Here is a 22,199-nt window from a genome sequence, read left to right as displayed (position 1 = left end):
TCTTTTTCCTTTTTTATTTTTGTTTTATTTTTATTTTTTGGTGCTAAATGATAACAGCTATGTAATTTATGGACTCAAAATTGGGCCAATGATGATTTTTTTTAGATTTTATAATAGTAATTGTAAAATATTTATTAAATATATATATATATATATTTTTTAATTATATTTAATTAGTTGGACAAAATTGGAGTACTACACGATTTATCGTATGTTTTTTTTTTCCGAGGTTTGAAAGTCTATTTCACATTAAAACAATTAAATAGTATATTTTACAGATTTTTAAATAGGCTAAAATAGACTTTTTAATATAATAAAAACTAATAAAATAATAAACATAATGAAAAATAATAAAATTATAATTAAATTTAATAAAATTATAATTAACAAGTTTGCAACAACCTTCCAAGTTCTTAAAAAAAATTATAAATAAAATAAAATGATAAGACGATTAATAATGATAGGCTTTAAAATAAAAAATAACTAATGTTGGTAAATAATATATATATATATATATATATATATATATATATATATATATATATATATATGACGGTTTGATAGACTTTTTTATAAGCTTGAGTCTGATCTATTTAAATTAATAAGTTTTAAAGAAGTCTGAGTCTAACCTCCTTAATAAATGCATATCGGACCATAAGTATATCATATTATACACACTTGACGGATGTCCTAGTCTATTTCCACTCGTACAAGCGAGTTCACTTCACGTTAAAAATGCAAAAAAAACATGTTTTTCATGAATATTTTTTTTGAACCACCAATATTTTTCATAATGTTAAAGATGAAAATAAGACATAAACTCAATAATTCAATTTGAGAATTTAGCAACCATATATATTCATGGATTTTATCCTTAATATTAGGATTCAATAATGCTAGAGAAATGCTATAAATAGATGTCCAAGTATAGCATGACCACTATACAGATCCAAGTAGTCATGGATACTCCTTCTTATTTTCAAATTATTGAAGCCATATATTAGTCTTGTTTATTGTGCATTTTGTGTTTAGATCCATTAGATCACCAAATACACCTAAAGAAACTAAATTCATCACCAATCACAACAAAATACCCGAACCATGTGGTTCTTTACCTTTCATAGGTCACCTTCATCTTCTAAGCACACAAGTACCATATTTTAGGACATTTTCAACCATGGCTGAAAAATATGGTTCAATATTCTCCCTTAGGCTAGGTTGCCACAAAACCCTAGTTGTGAGTAGTAGGGAAATTGCCAGAGAATGTCTCACAACAAATGACAAAGTATTTGCATCAAGGCCTAACATATCTGCGGGAAGATATTTGGGTTACAACAATGCAATTTTAGCTTTAGCCCCTTATGGAAATTATTGGCGTGACATGAGAAAAATTTCAACTCTTGAGCTTTTATCAAGTCATAGGCTTGAAAAGCTAATGCATGTTAGAGATTCGGAGATATTTTCTCTTGTTAAAGATTTGTACACATTTTTAAAAAATAATAATTCAAATGGTTTAATTGAAGTGCCTATTAGTAAATTTTTAGATCATATGACATTTAATATAATTGTGAGGATGATAGCTGGAAAAAGATTTAGAGGTGAAACAATATACCAAGAAGATAGTGAGGCATGGAGATTAAGAAACGCAATCAAAGATACCACATATCTAAGTGGTGTTTTTGTGGTGGGTGATGCTATTCCTTTCCTTAGTTGGTTTGATTTTCAAGGCCACGTAGGTTTCATGAAGAGAACTTTTAAGGAAATGGACTTTATTCTTGATAAGTGGATGCGTGAACATTATACAAAGATAAATGAGGGGCAACATGGTAAATATGAAAATGATTTCATGGATGTGTTGATATCAATGTTTGATGGGTACGATGAAATTTGTGGCCACAAACGGGAGATAGTTATCAAAGCAACAACCATGGTATGTGTTTTCCTTGTATTTATAAACTCTTTGTTTTATTCACCTTTTTATTATTGATTTAAATATGTTTTTTTATTTTTTTTAAATATAACAGGTTTCAGTTTTAGTCTCTGTTAAATTTTTTGTTTATATTTCATCTAAGTAATGTCAGAAAAATTAATTTTTAATCCTTAACGGCAAATGAACGTTACAAAAACGTTAATTGATAAAGAAAAATGTGGATTAAACATTTAAATATATTTTTGATCTCTGTATATATAATAGTTTTCAGATTTAGTATCTGAAAAATATTTATTTAAATTTCATCCCTGTAATATTAAAAAAAAATATATTTTTGGTTCTTAACATCATATGGACGTTACAAAGACGTGAATCGACGAATATAGAAAAATATTGACCAATCGTAACACTCTAATGAAAATATTAATTTAAATATTAAAATAACTTATATAATTTTATTTGTTATTTACATATTGTTATGATTAAATTTGTTTAGAATAATTATTTAAATTTGTATTCCCATCGGAGTTTGTATACTTATTTTATTAGAAATAAGTACACAAATTATTTTTATTTGTTATTTAAATATTATTTCAGTTAAATTTATTTAGAATAATTATTTAAATTTATATTCCTATTAAAGTTTGTATACTTATTTTATTAGAAATAAGTATACAAATTATTTTTATTTATTATTTAAATATTATTTTGGTTAAATTTGTTTAAAATAACTATTTAAATTTATTTTCAATTGAAGTTTGTATACTTATTTTATTAGAAATAAGTATACAAATTATTTTTATTTTTTATTTAAATATTGTTTCGGTTAAATTTGTATACTTATTTATAATAAAATAATTGTTCTAAACAAATTTAAATAATTATTCTTATTTATTTAACCGAAATAATATTTAAAATAAAAAATAAAAATAAAAATTATTCTAATATTTAGATTAATATTTCAATTAGAGTGCTACGATTGATCTATGTTTTCCTCAATTTGTCGGCTCACGTTTTTTTGTAACGTCCATTTTAACGTTAAGGACCTAAAATAAAGTTTTTGGATATTGCACAGAAAAAATCCAAACAAATATTTTTCAGGGACTAAAACTGAAAACTATTATATTTACAGGGATCAAAAACATATTTAAACATTTGGTCCACATTTCTCTTTGTCAATTAACGTTTTTGTAATATTCATTTAAGATTAAGGACCAAAAATAAATTTTTCTGATATTACAAGAATGAATTTCAAACAAAAAATTTTAAAAAAATTAAAACTTAAAACTGTTATATTTATAGGAATTAAAAACATATTTAAACTTTTACTATTTATACGTATTTCTTTTATACGTGTTTCATTAAGCTAATTTAGTAAGCACCATTTACTATTATAAAACCTTTTAAAAAGAAAATACTATTATAAAATCAATTTTAGGATACACTACTATTTTTTTTTAAAATATTGACGTAAAAGTCTCTTTAACGATACCTAACTTTTTAAAAATTAATAAATACCGTAAATTGATATGAAATATAAAAAAAAATCTTATTTTTTGACATAAAATATCATAAAAATCAATAAATATTCTATTATTGATTTTTTTACAAAACTTTGAACCTCCTATTAATCTCAAAACTACACTTTATTTAATATAACTTTTATACTTTCAAAATTCAATTTACTAATGTTTGAGAGATTCTACAATTGCAAATAGATTCATTTTTATGTACCGTAAATTAAGAGGTAGTTATTTTTATTTTGTGTATATATGTAGGGATAAAATACTTGTAGAGTAGGATTAACAAATTTTAAAGATTAAACTATCATTTTGAGTTTTAAAATTGTAAGTATAAATCAATTTTAAATTTTAAATTTAGAAAATAGTAAATTGTTCTCTTAATTTTTTTTTCCCAATTATTTTAAAGAGATTCTTTTACGGGTAAAAAAATTCGAAAAATATTTTAACTAACATAAATAATTTGAAGAAATAAATTGATATTTTATAAATTTTAAATTTTAAATTGACGATGGTTACAATAACCAGACCTAAAATAATAGTTCGCTGAATTGAAAAAATAAACTTAACTCAAATTTTGGGTACAGATCCTTATCCTTACAGCCTCAGGAAGCACAGCAATAACATTGACATGGGCTCTTAGCCTACTTCTAAACAATCCAAGGGTCTTAAAACAAGCCCAACAAGAGCTGGACAACAACATAGGAAAACACAAATGGGTTCAAGAATCCAACATTAAAAATCTCAAATATCTTCAAGCCATCATCAAAGAGACCCTTAGGCTATACCCACCAGCACCCTTAACAGGATTAAGGGAATCAATCGATGATTGCCACGTGGCAGGTTATCATGTCCCAAAAGGCACACGTTTGCTTATTAATATATGGAAGTTACAAAGGGACCCACATATTTGGCCCAATCCTAATGAGTTTCAACCGGAGAGGTTCCTTACAAGTAATGGTCAAATTGATTCACAACATTATGATTTTGGATTTGTGCCATTTAGTTATGGAAGAAGGTCATGTGTTGGGTCAACATTTGGGTTGCAAGTGTTGCATTTGACACTAGCTAGGTTGATTCAAGGCTTTGATATATACACAAAGGATGGTGGTGTTGTTGATATGAGTGAAGGTGTTGGATTGGCATTGCCTAAGGAAAATCCACTTTCTCTTATGCTCCAACCACGTCTTCCATTGGACCTTTATGAAAGCCTTTGAAATTTTAATTATGTGTCTAAGAAATTATAAAATATTTTGTTTTAATAATGTACTCTATGATGTATATTTGTTCAATATTTTGTTCAAATATTTGAATATATTTTTAATTTTATAAAATTAGTTTTTTCTGAATAATTATACACGTATATTTGTTGGATTTTTAATAACTAATTATTGGAATAATTGTATGCTTTTTAGATTAGTTGATGATTGTTTGATTAAATAAAAAAATCCAGCACTAGTTAGTAAAAAAGTTTTAATAATTTATGGCATTTTTTCTCCATCCATCTCCAATTATTTCCAAAAAGGAATTACTCCCATTGGTTTCAAGTCACATCCAAGACCAAGTCAGTGACTAACACTGCAATATTTTGGTCCCACTCCATAGTCATCTTAAGAAACTTCATAACAAATAGATAGAACCCTTCTCTAATATAGTCAACCGCAACAGTTTTTGTAAAACAACGGTTTGAAGTTGTTGTCGTATTATAGTATCATAATTGTTCTAATATATTATCTATGGCTACAGTTTTAAATAACCGCAACAGTTTTCTAACCCTTCTCTAATATAGTCAACCGCAACAGTTTTTGTAAAACAACGGTTTGAAGTTGTTGTCGTATTATAGTATCATAATTGTTCTAATATATTATCTATGGCTACAGTTTTAAATAACCGCAACAGTTTTTATGGACCAAAGGTCTTCCACCCCATTTCAATGCATTAATTCTTAAAACCAATACAAGAAAACTAGGATACTTCTCTTCACAAAAATGGAATATTTCCCTTCACAACAAACAACTATAGTACTAGCTATAGCTTTAGTTGTTCTATACAACATATGGAGGATAAAAAAACATAGTAATAACAAATTAAAGGGTAAGCAACCACCACAACCATCATATGCTTTACCTTTTATAGGTCACCTCCATCTACTAGGAAACCAAACACCCCTTGCAAGAATCTTTGCTTCTTTTGCTGACAAATATGGTCCAATTTTCCAAATCTATTTAGGATCATACCCTGCCCTTGTTATTTCCAACCAAGAATCAATCAAAGAATGTTTCACCACAAACGACAAAATCTTAGCCTCAAGACCAAAATCAAGTCATGGAATCTACCTTGGTTATAACTATGCTGGCTTTGGTTTTGCACCTTATGGCACATATTTTACTAAACTAAGAAAATTAACCATGCTTGAATTACTCTCGTCTCGCCGTATCGAATCGTTGAGACATCTTTACGAATCGGAGATCGATACTTTGGTTAACGATCTTTGGTTATATGTTAAGGACAATAATAAGGTAACTAAAGCTGTTGTGATTAGTAAATGGTTGGAAAAATTAACATTTAATATAATTACAAAGATGATTAGTGGGAAAAGGTATTTTGAGTATTTGCAAGATGTGGATGATGTAGAAGCACATGGTATTGTGAAACTTATAAAAGAGTTTATGCATATTTCTGGTGAGTTTGTTCCTTCGGATTTGATTCCAATTATTGGCTGGTTTGGTTTTGAAGGACAAGTGCTTAAATCTATGAAAAGGGTTGGTAGAGATTTGGATAAAGTTGTTGGAAGATGGGTTGATGAACATGTTCAGAAGATTGATGATGGTGTCAATGAAAAACATGATTTCATTGATGTTATGTTGTCTGTGATTGAAGATGATCCTTCTTCTGGTCATGATCGTGATACTATCATCAAGGCAAATATTATGGTATGTTTTTTTTTTCTTAGTTCTTAAATTTTTAATGTTCTTCATTTTAAGATTGTTTATATGTTTTTTTTACAAGTAATAACATGAACTTATTAAAATTAAACTCACAACAATTACAACCAAATAGCTAAATTTGCAGTATACACTTGGTCTATGATTAAAATTAGTTATTTTCAACTCTAAATTAAATTATTTTCCTTAGATAATTGGATCAGAAAAAGACAGAACACCTCTGTTTCATTAATAAGAAATGATAATAACTTAACAAAATTATTAATATTTTATTATTAGTCAACAATTGAACTTTTGATATTCAGAATCTTATGTTAGCCGGGTCAGACACAACATCAACAACAATGACATGGATCCTAGCCATATTATTGAACAATACAAATGCTTTAAAGCGTGCACAAGAAGAAATTAACCATCACATAGGTAAGAAAAGAAGGGTAGAATCATCAGACATAAAAAACTTAGTTTATTTACAAGCAATTATGAAAGAAACATTGAGGTTATACCCCCCAGGTCCACTATTAGTACCCCACGAAGCAACAAAAGATTGTTACATTCAAGGCTATAATGTTCCAAAAGGGACACGTGTCTTTGCAAATGTGTGGAAATTACATAGAGATCCAAGTATTTGGTTAGAGGCAGAGAAATTTTCACCCGAAAGGTTTATTAATGAAAAAAATGGAGAACTTTATGAAGGTCATAATTTTGAGTACCTACCTTTTGGGTTAGGGAGAAGGGCTTGTCCTGGATCTATGTTTGCTACACAAGTTTGTCTCATTACACTTGCAAGATTGATTCATGGGTTTGATTTGGAAGTTCCAATGGGTGAAGATGTTGATATGAGAGAAGGGTTAGGTATAACTTTGCCTAAGTTGACTCCATTGAATGTTATTTTGACCCCACGGTTGACCTATGAACTCTATAATTGACCCAAAAAGAGACACAACAAGAACAATTTAAAAAAAAATTTTTTTGTTAAATTTTTTTTTTTTTTTTTTTTTTTTTTTTTTTTTTTTTTTATATATATGCATATGTGCATTATTGTGTATTGCTATTAGTATATGTTACTGTTTACATAAACAATATTTGATGCTATCATTTTACCATAATAAATAAACTTAAACAATTTAAAAATAAATTGTTACTATTGACTCTTTGTTCATAATAAATAAACAATTTATTATTATTTTTTCAAAAGCAAAATGGTTTATAAATGAGCCCATAATGTGCAGAAGATGCAAAGTCTTTATGTGTATGTAGTAAAGAATGACCATAGAAGAATGCTTGTGCCACAAATATTGATATTTGGTGCCATTTTTCTAACTAAATTTTTTTAGAGGTAATACTTTTTATTTATATAAAAAATATTCTATATATAAATATTTTGAAATTAGAAGTTATTTTCAAAACAACAATTTAGGAAAATAAGTTTTTTTTAATATATTTTTTTCATTAAAAATAGTTATATTTGAGACACTATCGGATAATAAATATAATTATTCTCAATTGAAATTTAAATTGTAGTTCACTACATTTTTGTGGACAGCTGGTTAAGTCTTTTAATTCAAATCATATTAGCTAATAAAGAATTCACGAAGAAATTGCAACAAACAAATATAAACTCAAAAAAATTAATGATAAAGGATGAAAGATATAAATGCAAGAAGGTATTACTTTCAATATTCTATTTTAAAGTGCACCGGCCAATAATAATGCTGATGCCCTTTCAAAAAGTAATAGTGCTGATGAATTATATTTTCAAAATTTGTGTGTTGCCTGTATAAAATAAATATGGACTAAATGTCGAAAATGAAGAGTTTATATATCACTTTCAGTATAAAATAACAAGCCTTAAACTAAGGTACAATAGCATACTCTTGTTCAGTACATTGTATAACCAAATCAAAATCATTAAATAGGCATCTTTCTCAAAAGTTCTCCTTGGATCATGCTGAAAAAACAAAAAATAATATTATTATATGAAGAAAAAAAAACTATTGTACAAAATTTTCATTTTACTAGCATGCAATCTAACTTCATTTTCTTCACTCTCATCCTTATTTTTTATTTTAATGGAAAAAAATTAGATTAGAAGAGAAAATAGAGTGTGTACCTCTTGATGTAATAGTAACAAAAATCTGCCAAGATGAAAGACTGAACTATCTCTGATATAAGAGTTGCAAACATCCATAAATAGCCATGGCCGAAGAAAAATAGATATTCCCCTCCAGTTTCATAAGTCTACAAAAGGTTGGAAAACATTATTCAAAATATTACATACTTATGACTTGGCATTTCATGATTTCATAAAGTAATTTTATAAAATATATAATCTTTTCATTGATAATGCAATGAAAGTAAACAGAATGTGTATAATTAGCAAACTAGTATATTATTGTGACAAGTAGGATATTTCTTACAAAACTAATTTTGTGAAATAGTAGTAATTCTTACAAAAAAAAATGTTTTTTATATTTTAAATGTCAATAATGACTATTTTCTCATAGCAATTTATGTTTCTATAACTATATAGGTATGTATATATGAGGCTCAAGAAAATAAATTAAAATTAATAAATCTCACATGAATAATCCAATAAGCTAGTGAGAAGAATCTTGAGACACCAAGAGCAAACACATAATATCCTGTGAATGTTTCAATCATCTGAAAATTACATAAGCCATAATTAGAAAATGCTCTATAAGAAAGAAAAATAAAAATAAAAACTATATAGTAGAACAGAGTGTAGAGATTATGAACCTTTGCTTTTTTCATATAACGAAGTTGAGGAAGTACTGAAACAGTTTCCAAATACAAAGTGAATCCCCAAATGACTCGACTTATCCATATATGATTTGCTGATGGGTGGATCAATATTGCCAGAATTCCAGAAGGCACCACCTAGTACACAATCAATACAATGTGTTATTTTTTTCTTTAAAAGCAATGATAAATATTAAACTTTAATGATGCTAGGGAAATTGTTCAAGAAGTACAAATTTTGAGAGACATGGTAACATTCTTAACCTCAATGCAATTGTTAAGTCATATGAGTTAGTGTCACAAAAAATATGGCTTAATGTTGTTGATAAAAAAGGCATAAGGATTTGTATCTTTATTATTTATTTTAGACACAATAATAGTTGGTTTAGGAAAAATATACTAATTCATATAATATTAGAAGACAACAAAAGAAAGAAAGGCTAAGCTAGTTAATTGGTTAATGAGTTCTAGTAAATGATGAATTCTTCAAGAGAACTCGAATCTAAACTTTGACTCAAATAATTATTGATCAAATTTTATTTATTATTCAGTTGAATTGTAAATTTGCAAGACCCTCTACCCTAAGAACCAAATACTTAAAAATGAAATTAAAATAGTGGATGATTTGATTAATTCACCCTTCCATATATCTATAACCTTATCTATTTGTGCATTTTTTAGTCAAATAAATAAAATAATTAATCAAATTTTTAAATTCAAGTGGTTAATGAACTCTGATAAATGATAAATTATTTGAGAGAATTTGAGTTTGAAACCTGACTGAACAATTATTGATAAAATTTTACTTATCTCATGACTGAACTTCGAGATACCGGATCCCTTTTACTTTTAGAGCCAAATGCTTAAGAAGAAAAAAAAAACTAAATATAATGTTTCAACTAAATGCAATGTGGAACATAAATGCATACTATTAAATCATTAAATTATATGATCAAGAATTACAAAACTAGAAAGAGAAGATGTAACAATATTTACCAACAATGATATCCATGTGTTGTCAAACTCCTTGATATAGGAAGACTTCAGCCTGAATCTTATCAACCAAATAACCAATAATGTTGACAAGAGAGTTATAAGATCCAATATTGTATGGATGTTATTCTCCAAGTAAGCACTACATCCTAATCTTATTGCTATGAATAAAGCTGTAAGCTCTTGACTCTTGAGGGATAAACCTAAAAATATCAAATTGTTGTTTAGGTTGTAGCATAAAATGAAGTAAAATGTTAAAACACATCAATCAATACAAATGTTTGGAAAGATTTTTAGATAATTAACCATAGAAGTTTATGTATGAGAAATAAGGAGTACTGTTACTTATTTACAACAAAATACTAACACTCAATTGTTTTAATTATATAGACAAACCAAGCAATATTAATCATTAGATTAATACCAACTCGGAGAAATAAACATAAAACTATTATTTAATTTAGCCAAGAAAAACATCTCCAAGATTGATTTGATCAAAATTAGAGGAAAAAACACATCTATTACACAAAAATAATCACATTTCATAATTTTAAAAAATGCCGTCAAATAACTTGTCAAAACAAACATCTTAATCATAAATGGCATCTTGTGACATGTTTCTTTTGTGAATTCATTCATTATCTAAAAATTCTTGTTAAGTCCAATAAAATTTGATACATGTGTTATGAATCTCCCATTAAATATATAAAAGTATTCATCTTGATATTTAAGCCATGAAGCTCCCTCATATGATAGAGTAATCTTCAGTGTTCAACTCTTTTTTAATGGGCTTAAGTCAGTCATAAATGAAATATAATCCAAGTCTTATTTTCTCACTATTATTTCATTATTTATTTTTGTTGTCACTTGATTTATTTATTTTTCTACAACCAAGCTCATTTTTTTTTACGGGGACAACCAAACTCATTTTCTTTACGGGCAGAACCAAATCCAATTTAAATTTATTTATTTTTAGTTTAATTACACTTTTAATCATTCTATTTTATCAATTATCAAAATTAGTCTCCATATTTTAAAATATGACAATTTCAGTTTCTTAATATGATTTTTTAACTAAAAAATAGTAATACGACATACTTTAAATAACGTGGCATATGATACAATTATGTAGAATGATTGACACTTATGAAATCATAGTAAAACTATTTAAAAATTTAGCTTTCGATTTCGAAAAGTTTTCATTGTTGTAATTAATTAATGACATATGAATATTTAATGCATCTAAATAGTTTTATATCATGAAATTGTATGTCACATTATTTAAAATATATCAAATCATTATTTTTTAGATTAAAAATCTAAAAAAAAAATCAAAACTGTCGACTTTTAAAATAAAAAATCAATTTTATAAATTAATAAAAATAAAAAAGTCAAAACAACAATTATTTTTTATTTTTCCACGACCCAACCCATTTTTTTTTTTTGTAAGAACAACCATACCCAATTTATATCTTACTACTTTTAACTTAAGAATATAATCGTTTAAGTATTTGGGATACGTAACTCAATTTACTAATTTTAATGAATCATCAATTTTACGTAATAAGAGATTGAATATTGAAGAAACAATGTTTTGAATCAATGTCGTTAGTATTATTGTATAAACAAATGAACATGACCATAGGTTTGAGTAGCAGATTCATTAATCTATCCAAAAAAAAAAAAACAGCATAATTAAGACAATGTTTAACTGCCAAATTGAGGGCAAATGTTTAACGTACTCCATTTAAAGATACATATTGATACTCGAATTCAATGTTCGACAATAAAGTAATTCACAATTAAATTTTATTTATGTCTTGCTCAAACATAGAAGACATATTTAAAATAAATAAAAGAAACAAAAAAACAAGGCAAAATGTAATTGATTATGAAAAATGAAGAAACATACCGGAACATGTCTTGTGAACAAAGAGCTTGTATATTAGGATAATAATGCCAGTATTGTGGATAATTTCAGAGGCTATGTAAAAACAATCTGGATCTGTCACAGTATACTTTAGAATCACCAAAGCACAAAAAGAAAGCAATATACCCAATAAGATCTTCACTTTCATTGACCTCTTCCTAAACCATATAGAAAAAACATTAACAGGGGAACCCCTCTTTGATCCCATTTTGTGACCAAAAATATTTTTGCTTGATTTTGTATTTGTGCCAACACAAAATTTTAGAGAAAGATGTATATATAGTTGGTGACACTAGGAGAGCATGTAGTGAATATTTTGATGATATGTGGCAATAAATTTATTTTATTTATTGTGACTACATTAATTGACTCTATAAACCTTGATGAATATGTTCAAAAGGCAAATATGGACTATTTTGATGTGGGCACAATTTTGGCAGAAGAATAATATAAAATTCCTTTGTAAAATAAAAGGAAAATATTTTCTTTTGAATACATTAATTGTTTCCTTTATATTATGTATATATTCTTAGAAGTATGTTACTAATCGTCATTTAATGAGAGTTTCCATGTACGTCACACAAGAATATTTTAAATTTCCAAATAATATTGTTTTTTTTTTTAATAATTAAAGATAAAACAATATTACATAAAGAAAATATTTAACTTTTTAAAATATAGATGTAGTTTTTTTTTAAACTCTTCGATTTTCATGGAAAGAAGGTCTAAAAATTTGATATTTAGTCAGAAGATAAATAAAGTTGACCACATTTAAAATTTAACTGATTTTTTTTAATATATTTAATGTTCTCTTAATTATTTTATTACAATTCAATTAAATTTATCATTTAATCAACTATTAATTTGATGAATATTCAAATACTTCAAATTTGTTATGTACTAAATATAAACAATACTTTAAATACTAAAAAAAAATCACATAGAATTTTTTAAACAAAACTACAAAAAATATCTAATATATATACATATATGCACACAAACTTATACTTTTTAGTAAAATCTAAACAAGTATTTAAAATGAGCATGGTAATATTTTTTTGCATTCCATTGGAAAAGTATACCATTTAATTATTTACTCTTTCTAAAAAGTGTAGGATATTCATTTTATCGGAGGAAATTTAGAGATGGTAAATGTAAAAAGTTAAATTAACAAATAAAATTTAAAACGGATAAATATGAAATTTCTCTTTATTTCCATCAATAAATTGAACGGCAAATAAAAAGATTTTGATGTTTCCGTCACTAATTTTTGTTAATAATTTTATTTTTCTAATAGAGATATATATATATATATATATATATATATATATATATATATATATTTCAATTTTTTTATCAAGTATATTTATTAATTTGAATTGACTAGTTTTTATGTTAAATTATAAATATTTGTTGAAACGTTAAATATTTTTTATGTTAATTATACTTTTTATAATTTATTGACATTTCAAATATTGTTATGAGACATGGAAACTCTCATTAAATGACAAATATTTGAAATAACATATATATTAAAAGAATAGATAAAGAAATTAAGTTTAGTACTTGAAAAATAAATTTTTTTTATTAGAAAAATTTAAAGCTAAGAGATCGTGCCTCAAGCTAAGATAAAGTTATTGTCTTTTATCATTAGACCAAAATATTGAAATTGAAAAATAACTTTTTTTTTATAGAAGAAAAAAGGTATTATTTTGGGTGACGTCAAGATAGTCCAAACATATTTATTTGTCTTTAATTCGGTCTTTTCTTACGGTTTCATCACACCATCCACTGCATGCTCTCCTAGTGTCACTAACTATATATCCTCTAATTTCTACTAATTTTCTCTCCATTTAAACCACTCTCAAATTTTATGTGACCACAAATATAAATCAAGAAAAATAATACCCATATTTTGATTGCTATTTTTTTTATAAAAAAATTGGACAGAAAAATGGGTTCAAAGAGGGATTCCCCAGTGAATGATTGGGTTGAATGGTTGATGAAGAGGTCAATGAAATTGAAGATATTTTTGGGGACATTTCTTGCTCTTAGTGGTTTGGTGACTCTAAAATTTACAACTACAGATCCAGATTTTTTCTTCATAGCCACTGAAATAAACCACATTGCTGGCCTTATTATCCTCATATACAAGCTCTTCGTTCACAAGACTTGTTCTGGTACGTTTCTTAATTTCTAGTCATCAATTTCACATTCTCTTCATTTTTTTTTTCTTTTTTATTCTCGTGCTTCCACATTGTCTTTATTAAATTACCATCGTTAAATATTAATGTATAGTAACAAAATATAAGAAAATTAATTATTTATATTTTGTTTTAAATGAATATGTAGACCTTTTAAATTAAACTAGGGAAAGTGACTTGTTAGCGTTTATTTATTTATTTTTTTATTTTTTTTATAAAAGTTTAGGGTGAAGGGAAAATATTCAGTTTAAAATAGAAAAGAATTTAAGGCTTATTGAACACTAACGGATCGATATTGGTATAAACATAGGAATGGAAATAGAAGAATTTTGGCACAATATTTAGATTGAAAATTTATTTTTGAAGTTTAATTTCTTAAGCTGTTTATAGTTTCAGAAATAAATTTCTTTTAATTTCGAATTGGAGGTTACATTGGAGAAATGAGTTTTTTTTGGAAGAAAGAGGTTATAGAATTCCAAAATTCTTTGGTTTGTTTAAGTGATTAATGAACTTGGACCTCCTGCATTTACTTGGACTCATCTTTGATTTATTTGAAGAGTTTTTCTCTTCTCATCTCCGATGTTTTTAAATACACAAAAATATATATTTGGATTGGTCAATTCACCTGCAAAATACATCTTCAGATTAACCATCCAAATAAAATTTGGGAACTTATGAAAAAATTGAGAGTGGAAAAAGAAACTTATTTGATTGATAGATTGGAGAAGTGAGTATTTTGAAAAATGAATACGGATCCATATAAGTCTCTAGTAAGGGATAATATACTAACAATATTTTTTTTTCCAACGGTTATTAAGTGTTGTTAGTAACTAATATTGTTAGTATTACTACTCCTTCTGAAACTAAGTTTAGTCTTTCATTGTTATGAGATCAAACTATTAACACTGAGCACAATAACATAATTTTTTATTTTATTGTAGTGTCCTGAAACCATCAAGAGTGGAATTGAACCAATCAAAAGCTTACATGACCATACATAGTGGGTAAATATTAAAAAAGAAAAGTGTTAAAATTAAGTCAAATTTTTCGAACCGTTCGTGACTCTTTTGTTCGTGATTCATAGCAATTTCCTTTTTGTAATGATGCCCATACTGTTTATATATTGGAATAGTTAGCGAATTGGTTCACAAGGAATATAATGTTGTTATTTGATATATTTGAAAATTATGAAATATGATTATTTTTCAACTAAATATGTTATATTTCTTCTATGTTTTATAAAATTGATCTTAAAAATGGTTTTGGACTAAATTAAAGAGAACTCACAATGTATATCCGTTAATCTATAAATTAAATAATATTTTGTTTTTTTTAGTTGGTTACGTATTAATATGATGGTACGTAATTGTACCTCTTATTTCTCATACACAAATTTCTATGATTTTTAACATAAAAAATCTATGGTTAGTTAACTATCTAAATAACTTTCCTATATAGATTGATTGATGCGTTTTAACTTTTTACAGTTTTATATACCACAGCCTAAAAAACAATTTTATATGTTTTAGGTTTATCTCTCAAGACTCAAGAGATCACTGCATTATTCGTAGTAACAAGATTATGTAGTAGCCTCTACATGGAGGGTAACATCCATACTGTGTTGGATCTATTATATCTTTTGTCAACATTAATGATTATTTGGTTGATAAGATTCAAGCTGAAGTCTTCATATATCAAGGAGTTTGACAATATGTGGTTATCCTTTTTGGTAAATATTGTTTCATATTCTCTCTCTTGTTTCATTCTATATCATAATTTAACAATTTGCTATGCATTTTAAAGAATTAGAGCGCATGCTACATTTAATTACTAAAAACATTCAAATAATTAGTTTCATCCATCTCACTAAAAAATGCACAAAGAGATAGGGTAGAGAATAAGGGTGGGAATAGGTTAGGCCGAGTTAAAGTTCGGAGTCTGGTCTGTCAAAAAATTCAAGGTTTAATTGGCATGTCATATGCTTACTTTTTAGACCTGAGTCTGGTTTTGATAGAAGTCTGATATGACTTGTTAGCCTACTTAAAAATCTATTTCATTTTAACATTTTTAAATATTTAATCAAACATATCTTTAAATATATTAACGAGTTACTATGTCAATGAAATTAAGTTTTATTTTGATATTTAACATCACGTTTTAAAAAATACGACTTTATATACATTATATTTTATAATAATGCATTTAAATATATCAAAAACTAAATGAGTAATTTTTTTGAAGCTAAATATTCATTAAGGAAAAGCAAATTTTTAGATTTTATTGTTGAGTTTCTCAAATTTTTTAGATTTTATATCCTTTGAGCAGAATAGTGTATAGTTGAATTGTCATCTGCATATTATTTTTTCTTGTTTTAGTAAAAGAATCTTTATTGACTATAGTAGTTAGAATTTTATAAAAATATTTTTGATATTTTTGTGCTTTTATTTCTTTATTTAAAAATATTTGATGTTTTGTGTTGATTGTAGTATACCAAATAAATTACGAAGAAATAAGATGTTTCATAACCCAGAACAATCGTGACAAAAAGAAAAAAAAACACTTATGTAACAATTGGTAGTATTTAGATTATTTTAGGCCAAAAAGTTTACTAACAAAAAAAAGAAAAATTGAAGTTCTTAGAATGCAAATATGCATACTTTGAAGTTTTATTAGCTCATTAAATATTTTTAAAAGCACGAGTTTCTAAAAGCCTTTTATCAGGAGTGTATGCGGGTTGAGTTGGATCGGTTTTGATAAAATCCGATATTCAATCAATTATTTTTGGGTTGTATTAAGTTATAAACCCGTATTTTTTTCATTTAACCTAAACCAAACCGACCCGATCAAGAACGGGTTGTGTTAGCGGGTTATACATAAATAATAATTTATTTTTTATTTTACGAAATAATATATGGAGGTTGCATACACTTTTTCATAATACTTACATATACCTACATCATTTCTCATATTAAAATGTAATCAAGCACTATAAGAGGCTTTACTAGGTTTTCTTTGGGCTACCTCTTTTCCTTGTGTTGGCGGCAATGATAGGAGACTTGCCTAAATCTTGTACTTGTTATGATGAAGTTTTGTTGTGCTTGTGGAACAAATTGATTAGAAGCTTCTTGTACTTGTTCCATTTGTTTCAAATATGTGCAATAATATAGTTAAAAAAATTAAAAAGTAAAAGGAAAAGTAAGAGAAAACAGCTAGTACTACTACTTGGTCCACCACATTACTTTCATTATTACATGTAACTCACCAACCATTTTTGTTTACTAAACTACCATAATTTTTAATAGTAGTGTTTCATTTGTTTATTTTTAGAGTACTTACTATTTTCAAATACAATACTTAAAAAAGTGTTTAATAGATTTAAATGTAAAAAATTAAACTAAATACATCATAAGCATAACCTTTTGCATAAACATCTTTTTTGCTCATAAATAATATTTAACTCAAAAATTTTGTATTTAACAAATGTAAAAATATTTAAACTAAATTCATCATAAATATAATCTTTCAGTTCATACCTTCATTATGCAAAACTATAATAAAATATAGGGTAAATACCACCTATAGTCCCTTAACTTAATTTCAGTTAACAATTTAGTCATTTATCTTCTTTTTTTTCCCGTTCTGGTCCTTTATGATTTTAAATAATTTCAGGGTTACCCTTTAAATGAGGTTCTATTTGTTAACAATGAAAAGAGGAAGAAAGAGGAAGAAGAGAAACAACCACTCTAGGGTTTCATAACATATAATGAACCAAAACTAAAGTTAATAGGGTTACAATGAGTATATATATAGGAAAATAGAAAATATCTAAAATACCCTTACTACTAATATATAATAATATTATCTAATATCTCCCCTCAAACTCACGATGCATTAACATGGAGCATCGAGAGTTTGTCAACTAAAAAACGGAAACGTTTTATGGAATGCATCTTTGTGAACAAATCAGCAATCTATAAAGAAGAAGAGACAAATGGTAGAGTAATAGTTCCATGCTGAAGATGATGACGAGTAAGATGAGAATCAATCTCAATGTGTTTGGTGCGTTCATGAAAGACCGAGTTGTGAGCAATTTGAATAGCACTCTTGTTATCGCAGTAATGCATCTTTGTGAACAAATCAGCAATCTGTAAAGAAGAAGGGACAAATGGTAGAGTAATAGTTCCATGCTGAAGATGATGACGAGTAAGATGACAATCAATCGCAATGTGTTTGGTGCGTTTATGAAAGACCGAGTTGTGAGCAATTTGAATAGCACTCTTGTTATCACAGTGCATCGAAGTTGGCTCAGGAAGAGAGATACCCATATCAGACAAAAGCCAACGCAACCAAATTATTTCAGCGGTAGTGGATGCCATAGCACGATACTCAGCTTCTGTAGAAGAGCGAGAGACAATGTCTTGTTTCTTACTCTTCCAAGAAATAAGAGAGTCTCCAAGAAAGATACAAAACCCTGTGGTGGATTTACAATCAGTGGTATCACCATCCCAATCAACATCAGAATAAGCTCGTAACTCCAATGAGGATGACGATGGAAAGAGAAGACTTTGAAATTGAGTTCCTCGAAGATAACGAAGAATCCGAAGAACTGTTGCCCAATGTACTGTAGTGGGAGAGACAACAAATTGACTAACAACATGAACATCATAAGCAATGTCAGGTCTGGTAATCGTAAGATACACTAAGCTGCCAACCAAAGTACGATACAAAGTGGAATCTCGTAAAGGAACACCATCCGATGGAGCATATTTTACATTCAACTCAAGAGGAGTATTTGCTGCTCTAGTATCAGAAAGACGAGCTTGATCAAGAATGTTGGCAATGTACTTGGATTGAGAAAGAAGGTAGCCTCTGGGAGAGTAGGCAACTTCAATCCCCAAGAAATAGCGAAGAGTTCCCAAGTCCTTCATCTCAAGTTGTTTGGCTAACTGCAATTTCAACTCATTGATTCCACTAACATCATCAGCTGTAATAATCATATCATCACACATATAGAGAAAGTATAATGCGACCATGAGTGGTGGACCTTATAAACAATGCAGAATCATGTTCACTAGAGCGAAAACCAAGTAGCCTCTAGGAGAGTAGGCAACTTCAATCCCCAAGAAATAGCGAAGAGTTCCCAAGTCCTTCATCTCAAACTGTTTGGCTAACTGCAATTTCAACTCATTAATTCCACTAACATCATCACCTGTAATAATCATATCATCAACATATAGAGAAAGTATAATGCGACCATGAGTGGTGGACCTTATAAACAATGCAGAATCATGTTCACTAGAGCGAAAACCAAGAAAAGTGATCACATTAGAGAATTTCTCAAACCAAGCTCGAGGAGCCTGTTTAAGACCATATACAACATTTTTTAACTTACATACTTCCCCTAGATCAGGAGAAACTCCTTGTGGAGGGACCATATAGACTTCTTCATGAAGCTCACCATTTAAAAAGGCATTTTTGACATCCATTTGGAAAATATGCCATTGACGAATAGATGCAATTGCAATAAGAGTACGAATAATGGTCATCTTGGCTACAGGAGCAAAAGTTTCTTCATAATAAATACCATATTGTTGAGAGAAACCCTTAGCAACAAGACGTGCTTTGTAGCGCTCAACTGACCTATCAAACTTAGTTTTGATCTTGTATACCCAACGAGACCTAATAGCACGTTTTCCAGAATGAAGAGGTATTAATTCCCAAGTGTTGGTTTTGGGCAATGCAGATAGTTCTTCTTCCATAGCCTGCTGCCAAAGAGGATCAAGAACATCCTCTTTATAGGAAGAGGGCTCAGACAAACTGTGAATAGATGTTAAGAAAGAAGCAAACGAAGCTGAGTAAGTTGAATAGACAAAATCAAGTAACTGAGTAGACTTACGTTGACAAGAAGGGTAACGAGGAGGATCAACAATCGCAGGAGGTGGTTGGATAGCCGGGGGGACAAGAGGGATGTCATCATGTGGAGTAGTAGTATTTGTCCTGCAATTCTCAACATTACAATCACTAGAGGCGCTATCATTAGGACCAAACGGATCAATATGGGTTAGTTCAGAACTCTTAGTAATCTGATAATCAGAGGAAACAAAGTAAAAAGATATGTGCTCAAGAAAAACAATGTTACGAGATACATAAAGTTTTCTTGCATGAGGATCATAACAACGATAACCCTTTTGACAATCCCCATAACCAAGAAAAACACACATGGTTGAACGAGAAGACAACTTACTGCGCTCTACTTGAGGGCGAAGAACAAAACAAGTATAACCAAAAACTTTCAAAGAATAGTAATCAGTGGTAGAAGCATACAATTTTTCAAAGGGAGACAAACCTGATATTGTAGAGGATGGAATTCTATTAATAGCATGAACATCAGTAAGAACTGCTTCTCCCCAAAACTTTCTAGGAACTGAAGCGGACAACAAAAAGGGAACGAGCAGTCTCTATAATGTGACGATGTTTCCTTTCAGCAACTCCATTTTGTTGAGGAGTATCAGTACAAGATTTTTGGTGGCGGGTGCCATCATAAGCAAGTAATTCAGAAAATTTATTAGAGATATATTCACCACCTAAATCACAACAAAAACATTTTATAACAGAATTATATTGAGTTTTGACCATTGCACGAAATATATGATATATGTCAAAAAATTCAGACCGATTTTTCATAAGATAAATCCAACAATAACGAGTGTAATCATCAATAAACGAAACATAATATCTAGATCCACCTTTGGTGAGCACCGGTGATGGACCCCAAACATCAGAGTGAACTAAATCAAAAGGCGCATATGAAACGAAAACACTTTTACTAAACGGTAAAGCTGGAAATTTAGCAAGTTTACAACCACGGCAATTTGAGATATCACGGGGTTGTAACTTTTCTAAGGCTCCAGTAGAAGCCAATATTTTAATCTAGAAGCATAAACATGTCCAAGGCGAGAATGTCATAAATAAAAACTAGAAGATAAGGAATTCAAGCGAAAACTAGATAATAAGTCAGTAGTAGTTGGTGAGGCTGCAGTATCTGGGAGTCGTAGGTCATCCAAAACGTAAAGTTCCCCTTGTCTATGGTCTGTCTCAATCAGCCTCCCGGAATGTGGATCCTGCACACAACAAGAAGTGGAAGAAAACGTAACCGAATAACCGAAATCACATATTTGACTAACAGAAGCAAGACTCAAAGTAAGATTAGGAATATAATAAACATTAGAAAGAGACAAGTGAGGTGTGGAGACAGAACCAATGCCTGCTAGTGGCATAGGAGTGCCATCAGCAGTCATAACCGACACAGACGAGAAACACTTTTACTAAACGGTAAAGCTGGAAATTTAGCAAGTTTACAACCACGGCAATTTGAGATATCACGGGGTTGTAACTTTTCTAAGGCTCCAGTAGAAGCCAATATTTTAATCTAGAAGCATAAACATGTCCAAGGCGAGAATGTCATAAATAAAAACTAGAAGATAAGGAATTCAAGCGAAAACTAGATAATAAGTCAGTAGTAGTTGGTGAGGCTGCAGTATCTGGGAGTCGTAGGTCATCCAAAACGTAAAGTTCCCCTTGTCTATGGTCTGTCTCAATCAGCCTCCCGGAATGTGGATCCTGCACACAACAAGAAGTGGAAGAAAACATAACCGAATAACTGAAATCACATATTTGACTAACAGAAGCAAGACTCAAAGTAAGATTAGGAATATAATAAACTTTAGAAAGAGACAAGTTAGGTGTGGAGAAAGAACCAATGCCTGCTAATGGCATAGGAGTGCCACCAACAATCATAACCGACACAAACGAGGCAGGTTTCACAGACACAAAAGATTTATCATCGTATGTCATATGATGAGATACTCCAGAATCAAGAATCCATATGGAAGGAGATATACCTGATATGCCAGA

General features: G+C 28.5%; 4 protein-coding genes across 4 annotated transcripts in view; 3 read left to right on the top strand and 1 right to left on the bottom strand.

Annotated features, from left to right (window-relative positions):
* Nucleotides 1-956: 956 nt before the first annotated feature.
* LOC105852562 (dimethylnonatriene synthase) lies at nt 957-4,715 on the top strand. Its single transcript, XM_012718553.3, has 2 exons — nt 957-1,930; nt 4,038-4,715. Exons 1-2 carry the CDS (start codon nt 1,178-1,180, stop codon nt 4,665-4,667), a joined length of 1,383 nt encoding a protein of 460 aa, XP_012574007.1. The 5' UTR covers nt 957-1,177; the 3' UTR covers nt 4,668-4,715.
* Nucleotides 4,716-5,357: 642 nt separating this feature from the next.
* On the top strand, nt 5,358-7,353 carry LOC101505071 (cytochrome P450 CYP82J17-like). Its single transcript, XM_012718550.3, has 2 exons — nt 5,358-6,383; nt 6,701-7,353. The coding sequence occupies exons 1-2, from the start codon at nt 5,439-5,441 to the stop codon at nt 7,322-7,324; spliced, it is 1,569 nt and encodes a 522-aa protein (XP_012574004.1). The 5' UTR covers nt 5,358-5,438; the 3' UTR covers nt 7,325-7,353.
* Nucleotides 7,354-8,306: 953 nt separating this feature from the next.
* Nucleotides 8,307-12,305, bottom strand: LOC101491722 (uncharacterized). Its single transcript, XM_004510191.4, has 6 exons — nt 12,064-12,305; nt 10,155-10,354; nt 9,156-9,296; nt 8,979-9,059; nt 8,509-8,636; nt 8,307-8,346 (listed from the first exon to the last, which is right to left on the bottom strand). The coding sequence occupies exons 1-6, from the start codon at nt 12,287-12,289 to the stop codon at nt 8,307-8,309; spliced, it is 816 nt and encodes a 271-aa protein (XP_004510248.1). The 5' UTR covers nt 12,290-12,305.
* A 1,650-nt stretch (nt 12,306-13,955) lies between these two features.
* Nucleotides 13,956-22,199, top strand: part of LOC101492040 (ER lumen protein-retaining receptor-like) — a 13,632-nt gene continuing 5,388 nt past the window's right edge. Inside the window, exons 1-2 of the mRNA XM_004510192.4 lie at nt 13,956-14,261; nt 15,815-16,014. Of these exons, the coding sequence (XP_004510249.1) occupies nt 14,036-14,261; nt 15,815-16,014 (426 nt within the window). The 5' untranslated portion in view covers nt 13,956-14,035. The remainder of the gene's footprint in view (nt 14,262-15,814; nt 16,015-22,199) is intronic.

The sequence above is a fragment of the Cicer arietinum genome, chromosome 7 (assembly GCF_000331145.2).
Source record: "Cicer arietinum cultivar CDC Frontier isolate Library 1 chromosome 7, Cicar.CDCFrontier_v2.0, whole genome shotgun sequence".
NCBI classification, from domain to species: Eukaryota; Viridiplantae; Streptophyta; class Magnoliopsida; order Fabales; family Fabaceae; genus Cicer; species Cicer arietinum.
The sequence above is the reverse complement of the archived record's forward strand: the minus strand, read 5'-3'. Positions and strand labels throughout refer to the sequence as shown.

What these genes read in the sequence shown, in the direction of transcription:
- LOC105852562 (XM_012718553.3), top strand. Translation starts at nt 1,178, where the DNA reads ATGGCTGAAAAATATGGTTCAATATTCTCCCTTAGGCTAGGTTGCCAC. An exon ending in TTATCAAAGCAACAACCATG is followed by an intron (nt 1,931 to 4,037) that starts GTATGTGTTTTC and finishes TTTTGGGTACAG; the next exon opens with ATCCTTATCCTTACAGCCTC.
- LOC101505071 (XM_012718550.3), top strand. Translation starts at nt 5,439, where the DNA reads ATGGAATATTTCCCTTCACAACAAACAACTATAGTACTAGCTATAGCT. An exon ending in TCATCAAGGCAAATATTATG is followed by an intron (nt 6,384 to 6,700) that starts GTATGTTTTTTT and finishes TTTGATATTCAG; the next exon opens with AATCTTATGTTAGCCGGGTC.
- LOC101491722 (XM_004510191.4), bottom strand. Translation starts at nt 12,289, where the DNA reads ATGGGATCAAAGAGGGGTTCCCCTGTTAATGTTTTTTCTATATGGTTT. An exon ending in ACACATGGATATCATTGTTG is followed by an intron (nt 9,297 to 10,154) that starts GTAAATATTGTT and finishes ATTGTGTACTAG; the next exon opens with GTGGTGCCTTCTGGAATTCT. An exon ending in TAGCTTATTGGATTATTCAT is followed by an intron (nt 8,637 to 8,978) that starts GTGAGATTTATT and finishes AACCTTTTGTAG; the next exon opens with ACTTATGAAACTGGAGGGGA.